Source organism: Rhagoletis pomonella, unplaced genomic scaffold (genome assembly GCF_013731165.1).
Source record: "Rhagoletis pomonella isolate Grant_MI unplaced genomic scaffold, Rhpom_1.0 Rhpom_scaffold_00004, whole genome shotgun sequence".
Taxonomy (NCBI): Eukaryota; Metazoa; Arthropoda; class Insecta; order Diptera; family Tephritidae; genus Rhagoletis; species Rhagoletis pomonella.
Genome location: NW_023458558.1, coordinates 40,430,295 through 40,441,457, shown reverse-complemented (window position 1 = coordinate 40,441,457; position 11,163 = coordinate 40,430,295). Strand labels below are relative to the sequence as shown.

Sequence of the window (11,163 nt, the reverse complement as noted above, 5' to 3'; positions counted from 1 at the left end):
CGGACCAAAGTTATAATACCATTTCATGCTCATGAAAGGTATAAAAAACTACAAAATAGACTACCGGAGTGATTGGGTACCCGGGTACCCGGGTGCTGGTACGGTATACTACATTTCAATTCGATTATTTTTTTGATAAATAACACAATTTTTTTACTTTCAATTGTCCAAGTCCCTTTATTTAAGCTGAATAACGACGATCCGGAGGATGGGAAAGAAATGTCAACTAATACTCGACTTATACGGAAAAAGGTCCTGATGTGGGTACCCCGGTACCCGGGTATTAACACAAGGGTTAACTTATTTTTTCTTTTTTGGATTATGCCACTGTTTCAGCATATATGCGGTATGAGTCAGAATTCGTCGAATCGCACAGATAAAAAACTGCCTTCTGCTTCTTTAGTGAATTCACAATAAATCAGTAACCACTTGGCGTCTTTAGTTTCTCCTGTACTTTAAGAATACTGTAAGCATTACGACGTATAAGTTATAAGCTTTTCAAATTTCTAATAATATTAAATAATACCCTTAATACTTGATATACGCAAAACCTTTTGCTCTTTTTGAGGTTATAAAAAATTGTCTTGTCCGTCTCAGAAAAAATAAAAAGCTCAGCTTTAGACCTAATTATCAAAAATCGAATCCTGTTTTTAAATTTTTGGGATCGGCCAAACCAAACAAACGACAGCAAAAATGGTGACAGTATATGTAGCCATACTCGGTGTAATCAGCACTTCGACTTACAGTTACTTACTTACTTACAGTTATTCAGATTTCAAAGATGGAATGACAGTTAAGTCCCAGATGGGTTCTAACGTCAACATGTACATATGTACTTTTTGTAAAAACGGCGCCGCTATGAGTCAAGCTATGCGTATGCTTTGCTGTTTAGCATTTTGTAGTGAATGTTGATGGTTAATGCTTATCTGCTACAAAATCGTTTTTTTACTTCCTTCAGCCAATTTTTATTCTTATACAATTAGAATGAGTCGAATCTGTTCTTCTTATGCTCAGTGAAATCATTCTACAATAGATAGACACACAGTGATGCCAGCATATAAAGAATAAAGAAGTTCTTAATCATATAGTTTGGACTTTTTACCTCTGCCTACATTAACTGCCAACTTACAGATAAATGTCTTATTTTCGAATTCATTAGTTTTTATTTTATTTATAGCATTTTAAAGTTTACAAAGGATAAGGGACCCATACAACTGTACAAAGTGTAAATCGTTTAGTTAAATTACCTGGTATATTTTACTTTTAACGTACTCTTTTAAAGATGAAGTCTGCCTTCATATAATGTGACACGAATGAGTGGTACTTCCGAGTGTTTTTCATTAATTTTGCTACCTTAAATCTTCGTTATAGAAAATGTTCATTCTTATTGTAATCAGCAACTGTACTGTATTCGAAAGAGATATTTTTAAATAAGCCTATCGCCCATTCATACCACTCTTTCGCGTTTGTTATATGGTCGTCCATGGTTCCTTGCGACCTGAGACGCGAAGCGTGTCGTTTAACTGTGCCACCTACTCCATCACAGGGGCCTTTTCCATGTGATGTAGCAAAGAGATGTCATTCAACATTTAAATTAAAATCCCTTTTGAAAATCGCAAGCTTTATAAGATTTGACTTATTTTTATACTAAGAACCAGCGTCGTCAAAAAAAAAAACTTATTTCTTCACATTATCTGATGCAAACTTGGTTTTCAAATATGTAATCATTTGCTAATTGCACTCTGAAATAATTACGTAATTTTCATAATGCAGGACTCCTTGAATATCTAGGTAATATATGTATCACGTAAGGGTGAATTTTTCCTGTTGCTTGAACATTTGTTCATTGGTAGGATTGGACGATATCATTTCTTCGTCATATTGGAAGTTACCAAAGCGATAGTTACTCATTTCACAAAATCAAAAAATATTTCTGTCACTTTTCTATCTTTTTAAAGATGGCCCGAAGATTTTTACCCGTTATATGTACGTATTATTTTCTCAATCCTTTTTGATTTTTCAATTAACGTGCAGGCAACGGGGAAACTATATCATTATTATTATTGCATTCGAATAACAAAAAATAATAATTTTTTTTAATTTAATAGTGGCGTTGTTTGATTGCCTTTTTACCACAGGTGCGTTTGAGCTAGTAATCTGATCGGAAAGAAGGATGAAAATGGCGTCTCCTTGCGACACAAGTTACTGTCATTCCTATCGAAATAGTTCCTAATTGCTGTATCGCCTTTGTATCATAAAAATGTGATGTCTTGGTGGAACAGTTCTTCCCGAGAGCGGATAAGAATTCAAAAAAGAAGTAGGGATATCATGGGCGATGATATTCATAGAAATGGCGTGTCGAATTAGTAACTTCCGCAATAGAAAATGCTGGCAGGGCATTTTGTTCATCGGCTGGATGCGTTTGTTTCGGTGTGCCTTGTTAGTTAAATTTTCCAATAAACTAATTACATTAAGTCATTTATTATACTTTATTTAACTGGCTTAACATGCTGTCATTTCAAAGAAGTTTTTTCCAAAGTTTTCCTAGTTATTCCACTTTTCATCACGATTTAACATTCACTCGGCACCAGACTTTCGTATTCACCATTTATTTGAAGTCCTTTGATGGGTGCTGCATAAGACATTTCACAGTCACAGAGAAGAAGACGTGCAGTTTATTTCACATTAAAATATTTATAACGCACTTAGAAACTTTAAAGGCGCATTAAAAAATCCAACGCCAGATTCGACGTACGTAAATAATTGCATTTTCAGCAATGTCGGAAGATAAAAACAACAAAGAAGAGAAATGAAAAAAATGCGCAAACTGCACGGAAAAACATAAAAAAATTAAGTGCCAGCGAAAAATTGCGCTATATTCTTTTAGTTTCTACCAAACGCCAGCGAATGGAAGCCTTCCCTTCTGGCTGCTTCCTGTTTCTGCTGCAGTTGTTTGTGATATGCTCTTTTTTCTGCGCCTGCTGCCCGTTGCCTTTCACATGCTGACTTGATACTTAATTGCAATTTCAAGCCAACGCGGCGACTTTCAGGCTAATTACACTTACAAAAACAAAGAAGCGAGTTCACGAAAACGAAGCAGAAACAACCAAATAATGAAAGCATAGCATAGGCGAAAAAATAGCAACCAATGGTGCACACGCAAAAAGACAAAAGCGCCAGTTGTTTCAAAGACGTGAAATGGGATTATGAAAAAGGTTGGCGAGAAATGGAAGTATGGCAAAAAAAGGGGTTGCGTGCTGTCGAAAGCTGGGTTTCCGTAAATGCAGCACTGCATTCATTTCATTATCCGAAGCGTTGAATTTCCGCAAGCAGCAATTTTGCTGCACACAGTTCTTTATTTTTCTTTTTTTTTTGCCTCATTTGGTTACTTGGTTTACATGGTTGTTTTTGCTGCTCTCACCCCCAGGTTTGTCTGGGCAAACAAAAGATGAGAGGCACACACCCACGCGATAACATACAAATGCCAATGTCCATTTATGCTCCCCTGCGTATTCACTTTTTCAACTTTCGTTTTTCCACATTTGTTCAATATTTTTATTTTTTTTTTCGGTTTCTTGCAGTTGCACCCATTTGTGCCACCGATCATGAGGAGCTACTCGGTGCCCTGAAGCATGAAACGCTGATGCTAAAATGTGAAGTGGACTCATCACCGCCAGCGGAGGCATTTACATGGACATTTAACTCGTCCGGCGAACAAACGGAATTGCCCGCGCGACTACACTCAACGGAGGTAATTTCATACATACATACATATATTGTTGTAAAGGCGGCAATGAATAGCTGTGCAAGGAGTCACATTCAGTCAATGTAATTGAACTCGACCTAAGTACTCAAGTGGTTAGCTGTAGCTTGGTCTCCACACATTCAGACTACGTTGCATTAACTACAACTTATTGTGCACATCTTTTGGCTTGCGGCCTTACATTCAGTGTCAGTGATGGCCACTCTATTGTGTTCCATTAAAGGGTGTTAGCGAATACTCTTCGTTGTTTAATTCACTTTACTTCAATTCGCACTGCTTTATTATCATTTTTGTTTTTTTTTTTTTGTTATCCTTGACTCACTCATTGGTGTATGTATTGCCTCTACTGTGAATAACTCTTGCTAACTAATGGAAAGTGGGCGTGTCAAATGTTGCAAATTGATAGCGTTGGCATTCATTAACAAGCGCACAAAAATAAAATAAAATAAAAGAAGAAGTAATCTTTTCCAACTCTACTAAGTTTGCTAATGAATAAATCAGCAGAAACTTTTTATATAATTTTCATTGAAAGCAAGATTACAAAAATACACTTAAACAGAGAAGAATTGACAAATAATGAGATTGAACAAAGCCAGACACGACGCACTTTAAACACTGAACGAGATGTATGACTTGACTCCTTACCGCTCATAAATATTAATCTAAGTGATAGATAAGTCTGAAATTAGAAATTCGATAATTTTAGATGTTATTAAACCAGAGGTTAGATGTAATTTTGTACTAATCATTCCACATAGTATATACGGGTAAAAACATATAGAGAACATACATATGTTAATATAAAAATATTTTAATTCCTCCTTCTGCTGTATCAATTAATTGAAAATTCCAAGAAAAGCTAAGTACTTTAACATAACTCGATATCCAGAAGGCAAAAACCGATTGAACAAGCTCACCCAGGAATTCAAATAAACCCTTAATAATGAAAGTAAATCCCAAACTCAGCGTTGCATGAGATGCATTGACAGCTACAGAGTAATATCTCTGGATTGTTTGGGTCGTGCAATTAGGAAGGAAAATAATTAATGGGCAAAAACTGATTCAGAAAATATACATTTGCACGCTATTTAAAAACGTGATTCACACCTCATTATATCGAACCCCCACTCATTACAATTTAAAACGTAAAAACTACTCTAGGTTATACTATTCAAATTGACCCAACCATATATAAAATCACCTCCATTGTATTTTTTCAAAAGTGCGTCTTTTTGGAAACCTTCCGTTAGTGGGAAAATTTTTGAGTATTTTTCTTTTCTGCCAGCATTTCAAGCTCTTTGTACTCACATATTTGCACTTCTCTTTCGTTGCGATCCCCTGATGGCCCCGACATTTCTTCTAGTATCAGTTATTCTTTTGAGCTTGCTAAAATCTAACTAATCCCTCAGCGGATTTACATAATTACCGATAAATATTGTACCCCCTTCTCTTCCTCTAAGAGCAGGTTTCAGAGTCAAGTGGCGAATAAGCCGTATATTTTAATCGACATTGACTTTATGTTATCCTCGCCCGAGTCAATGTTTGGGCCTAGCAGGGTGCGTATGTATGTACATAGTATATCCAAAATGATGGAAGCATTATTTTTTTCGATCCGGCAACTAAGCGATTTGGTGGATCTTTTTACTACCACCACGTTTCCGGCTCCGGCGAAGTGGAAAAACCTTAGTCCTTTGTCGAAACTTTCATAATGTACGCTGCATTTTCTGGTAAGTAGAGCAAAGATCCTTTCCTGGCCCAGTCTGGCACGACTTTTTGGTGAAGGGTCTGCGCATGAAAGTGCGTTCCAGTTGCTCATATTAAACTCATTCACCGGTGTGAGTGACAATACTTTACGACGCACAAATCTCACACCTAATTCACATTTTTTTCCATGCCATGCTTTACCGTGTCCAGCTAGTTTCTTGAATGGCGGTGATGTCAGCCTGAGTCTTCCCAGCGGGAAAGAGATACCGTCACATCCATAAAAACTCACTGTGCAGTATATTTAGTAGAAACGTTGGTCCTTACTTCCTTAAAAATGAGAATGACGAGAAGATTAATATCATCAAATAGAATGTTTTGTGAAGACCTTTTTCGAACAAGAATAGCATAAAATAGTTTTTCCAATAAAGCCTGTCATCAGTTTGAGATTATGTTGTCTCATTATTGGAATCGTACTTAAATTTAAAGTTTTACAACCCTAAAAAAAGGCCTTACATATGAAACAGTCCAACTTCATATTTTATTATTATACATATAAAAACGTATATTTTTTATCTTCATACGTATGTATCTACATTTGTATATTCTGCTTTTTAGACTGGCATGTCACGACTAAACTATACACCGTCCACCGACCTCGACTATGGGACAATATCTTGCTGGGGAAGAAATTCCATTGGCATGCAAAAGAGTCCGTGCGTTTTTCAAATCGTAGCAGCAGGTAAGTAATGACTATAATTACCTAAAGTACTATTAATTATCAGCATCTGATTTTTGTTTCATTTACATTGCCAGAAATATAAAACATTGCAGAACTATGTCTTTGAGGTTTAAGCTTAGTTACCAGCTCTCAAGAAAAATCCTTTTCTTTATTTCTGTTGCCTGAAAAAATACTTTGCTTTGCGTGAAGAAATAAATACACAACAAAGCATATCAAACCTACCACCTGTTTAAAGTAAAAACAACATTTACATATATTTTGTTGTTGCTTCTGGTATCGAAAGTGTCAACAAGTAATTTTTAGCAAAAAAAATCGACTTAAAAAAATATATATATATATCTATATATTTCATGATTCAATGAATGAATCTAAACCAAATTAGTATGGGACCACCTCTGAGATACTACCTTTCCGTTGCAAAAAGAATTATCGAAATCGGTTGACGTAGTCCAAAGTCATGCATACATAAAAAAATAAAATATTCCGACGAACTGATAACCTCCTCCCTTTTTGGAAGTCGGTTAAAAACAAACCAAAATAAAAAAATCAAAATTGGAGAAAGTAAAAATTTCTTCAACTTTTTTCCTAGTAAATTTGTTTGCGTCTCTAAGTATTGATCTATTTTTTAAAAGGCCCCGTAATTAGCTTTTGTGCTGCTGAGTTGGGTTAACGTTCCAAAAGGCTAATCAATCGTTTGTTTTGTATGGAAAAAGGTTTTACATGCAAATAGATTTTAACAATTTAGAATAAGTTAAAAATATTTGACACTTAAGAAACCAATTAATTTGAAAAAAAAAAAATATATTAAATAAAATCAGCTTTTATACTGATACTACCTGTTCAGTGTGCCTTGATATACATGCATTCTATTCTTGAGAGATTCAAACTGATTTAAGAAAGTTTGATAGAAGAAAATTTCTTTTCCGTCATTTTATATTATTTTCTCTTTTTTTTCTTTTTTTTTGGAAGATGGAAACATCCCTTAAATTTGGATAAAATTACCTTAGAAGGCTTCCAATTAAGGAAATTATTATTTTGAAAATGTTATTTTATTATCAGTTAGAGAAGAGGACCAGGAGTAATTGACGCAAAGTTTATTCAATTAAAAAGTTTTTGGCTCAACACTGTGACCAGTGGTAATCATAATATACTACCTCTGTAAGAGTTCCTACAGCTTATAGCGCTGCGGCTTTGCCGTAAAAATTTATAAGAGTTTTTTGGGGGGCGCATAATAAATGTTGAGCATTGGATTATTTATTTTAGTAAAAATATGGGAAGGCGGCTATGGCTATTTACAAATGATTTTGGTGATCATACAGAGCCCGACGGCTTGTAGCGCTTTGGCTTTTGCCGTTTAGACAACTTTGGTATAGTTTTTGCAGGATGCCTCAAGTAAGTGCATAATTTCTGATATGAAGCGATGGTTTAAAATAGTATTAGTCAATCAAATGTTAGTCAGCTGTTAAATATGAACGCAGTTTACATGATCTAAGTTTAAACTGGCACTGAAAAACTGGCCCTTAGGCACCGAACCATTTATGTATGTACCTCATCTTGTTATTTTCCATCGAAATTACCTGCTTTTCCGCCATTTTCAAGTGATCATGCTTGGCGGCGGCTTTAGTTGAGCGATTACAGGGATAGTTTCGATCAGAAAATTCCAGAAAAATAATAAATTTAACCCATATTAATTAAATTTAAACCCATATTAATTAAATTTAAACCCATATTAATTAAACTTTTATTCGTGCAATGGAGTTGGTTGCATTCTTTCTGCCTAGCATTAGACCTACAGAATTTGTCCACCAGATATGCTGCACTGTTCTTGAAAAATTTTATTCCATTTCACCACTAACTACTAGCCTAAATGATTGTGCATAATCCATTTAAATTAATTACTATCTATATATAAATATTTTTTTTTAATTTTAGGTCGTCCATTTCCACTACAAAATTGCACAGTCACAAATCAATCAACTGATTCAATACAAGTCGACTGTGTGGAGGGTTTTGATGGTGGCCTACCACAAGGTTTCATACTAGAATTAGTCGAATTGAATAACTTACGATTGGCGCGAAATTTGAGTTTACCGGTAAGTGAAAAAATAATTCCCAAGTACAAATATAAAAATAACACAGCCCAACAAAAGTGAAAAAAAAGATTTGATGCGGCAAATGTTAAAACTGCGTTTGATAGATTTTTTCGTACTGATTACGAATCTGTAAATATGAAGATAGGAATGTGGTCAAAGTGTCAAAAAATCGCGCTTTCTGCAATATTTTGGAAGCTCTAGCAAAGAAACAAAAGGTGATAGAATCTTTCGCTTTCCGTTTTTCTGAAAAATCTGCAGCCGATGGAGTAGAAATACTTAAAGATTTGTATACAATCAGCTTAAAAAAGTCTATCAAAAACGGCTTTTACATTTGCCGCACCAAAATCAGTGTTGCCCCATGTAATCAATAACCAATTACTTTCCACGTACAAACATATGTACATAGTTATTCCAAGGAACTTCTCTATACTACTATTTTAAACTGTTCTTTTCTACCAATTTGTCAAGCTAAAGTTTATTTTACGCAGACTACTTCAACCAATTTGTTGACACGCGAAGTCTTGTACTTTCCTTCGTGACTTTATTGCTTTAATTTCATTAAGGAAAGCTAAACAGGCGCCACCTATGTATGTATACAAACACATACTACATATATGTATGCACTTATGAGTATAGGCATTTTCTGAAATTGTAATAGTATTCGGACAAATGTCACCATATGTCTGTGCACAGCAGACACAAACACTTCATTATCCTAAAAGCATATTTGAGAACGCAATCACATTAATTTGCATTGCACCGCGCTATGTGGGCCAAGAGTGTACAGCAAAAGAAAGTTAAAAAAATTTAAATTCAGAAAATGCTAAACAGAAACCAGCCGGCGGCAAGTTGTCTTTCGCTTGTTATTTTGTAAGAGATTTGATTTTTGTTGCCTTGTATGTTTTCGTTTGCGTTAAGAAATCACAATCCTTTGCCTACGGAAAAATATGTAACAGCCAAGAGAAATACAAAATGGCTGCTGAGTTTCAGTGTCTAGCTTAGCTCTCTGGCTGTTTCCGGTGTTAATCTGGGGTGGAAACTCAAATTTTACTTAATTTGTGGAAAAAAATTTTACCTTACAGCAGACGAGTGTACCTAAACAATTTGTAGGTATGTAGATTTTGTTACATACTTCACATCACGACAAGTTTGTTACGAGGCGAATCTTCCATGCGTGATTTTGAGACTCCCTTTATCTCCCTTTATCTAATACGTTAAGCTTTTCAAACTGTAAGAACGTTTCGAGGCTAATTCAGCTGCTCGTAGGTCTTCTATGTAATTTGTATAAAGCAAACGATATACACTTATTGGTTTTATTTGCAAATGCGTTTTGACTTCTCCTTCTTGACGCCAATTGGAAATGCCAGGTGAAGCCAAGTCCTTCTCAACTTGGTCTTTCCATCGCACCCACCTTCCTCTGCTAGCACCGGCGGGTTCCGAATTGAATAGTTTCAGAGCTGAAGCGTCCGTGTCTATTCGACGTACTTACTTATTTCCTTTCGAGCCAACTAAGGATGCATAGTACTATTGACAGCCATTACTTCGAAGCCGTAACGGACTGGGTTTACCTAGGAACCAGCATACGGTCAGTCAGAGGTCGAACCAAGCATCATAACTCTTGCTCTCAGATGCTTAAGGTTTGTGGCTCTTGGGATTACGCTATCCAAGCCCAGACAGATTCGTCTGTCATATAACAAATGTACTCGAAAATTATAAAAGGGCTGCAGAATGTAAGATTTTACCTACTTTTCCATCTCTGGTGTGAATGCATTGCTGGAAGCCAGCTTATATGACAAGCTCTGTCTTGGTTGAGCGCCGGCGGATATGATGCCGCTGTAAGTCGCATCCACATTCGCAAGTCCAAATTGTGCTTTGTCGTTCTCGTATTTGGTGTGTTTGTTTATTCATTCATTAAATATAAATATGTTTACAAATAAACCAACATACTTATGTTTATACATACTCGCTAGTATGTGCATAAATATGTAAATACATATATGGCCTTTTATTTCATGGCGGTATCCTTGTAACTTCCGCAAATTTATGCCTTTCTCATTATTCTTGTTGCGATTTTTCTTTGCCCAACTTTCTGCTGAATAGTGTATATATTTACATAAGTACTTTCTTATATATCGCAAAAAACACACGCATGCGAACAATGTACTTGGTCATATGTATGTATAACAGCACCTTTAATTTTACGCTTACCGTACACCATAACAACGTTTTGAATTTCTTTAGAAGTTACGTACAAACTAAAAAAAAAACGCTATGTAAGAAATGTCGAAAAAGTCGCGTACGTAAAATAATTCCGACAAAATTTTGGTTGCTGGCATCCGCTTAAGTCGAGCTCTCCGCATACGTTCACACGTATACACACGTCCATATGAGCTGGCATTTCTTTTACTTCTGCATCAACTCAGCGCCAACTTGACGCTGCCAACTTTTGCATTTTCACCCCAACTTCCGTATTTTGTACTCATACTAAATATGTACATACCTACATACATACAAATACATATCTATATATGTTAAAGACTTTACCTTAGTTCAAGGGTTTTTGTCAACTCGCATTTTTATAAATTTTTTTTTTTATGTTTTAAAATTATCCGAAAGTTTTGGCCAGCTTTGTAATTTGTTGTTCAGCAAAAGTTTTGCTGTTGAAATTGCGAAACGTGCAATTCCAACCTTTTTTTTAGCTTTTTAATACCCCAAAATGGATTCAATACTTGCACTTTTTTCGAAGGGGTTCGCTATTAGGTAAGCATTGGCTTAAGAAGTCAAAAGGGCACTTTTTTGGGTCATTAAAACACTTTTATAAAACTTTTGAACATACTCGTATGTATGTGTGTGTACATACATGT

The 11,163-nt window shown here is 35.4% G+C and overlaps 1 protein-coding gene across 1 annotated transcript in view; it reads left to right on the top strand.

The window, feature by feature from the left end:
• The window catches only part of LOC118738219 (nephrin-like), a 44,464-nt gene that overhangs the window by 23,257 nt on the left and 10,044 nt on the right, over nt 1-11,163 (top strand). Inside the window, exons 3-5 of the mRNA XM_036469142.1 lie at nt 3,582-3,751; nt 6,083-6,206; nt 8,139-8,299. Of these exons, the coding sequence (XP_036325035.1) occupies nt 3,582-3,751; nt 6,083-6,206; nt 8,139-8,299 (455 nt within the window). The remainder of the gene's footprint in view (nt 1-3,581; nt 3,752-6,082; nt 6,207-8,138; nt 8,300-11,163) is intronic.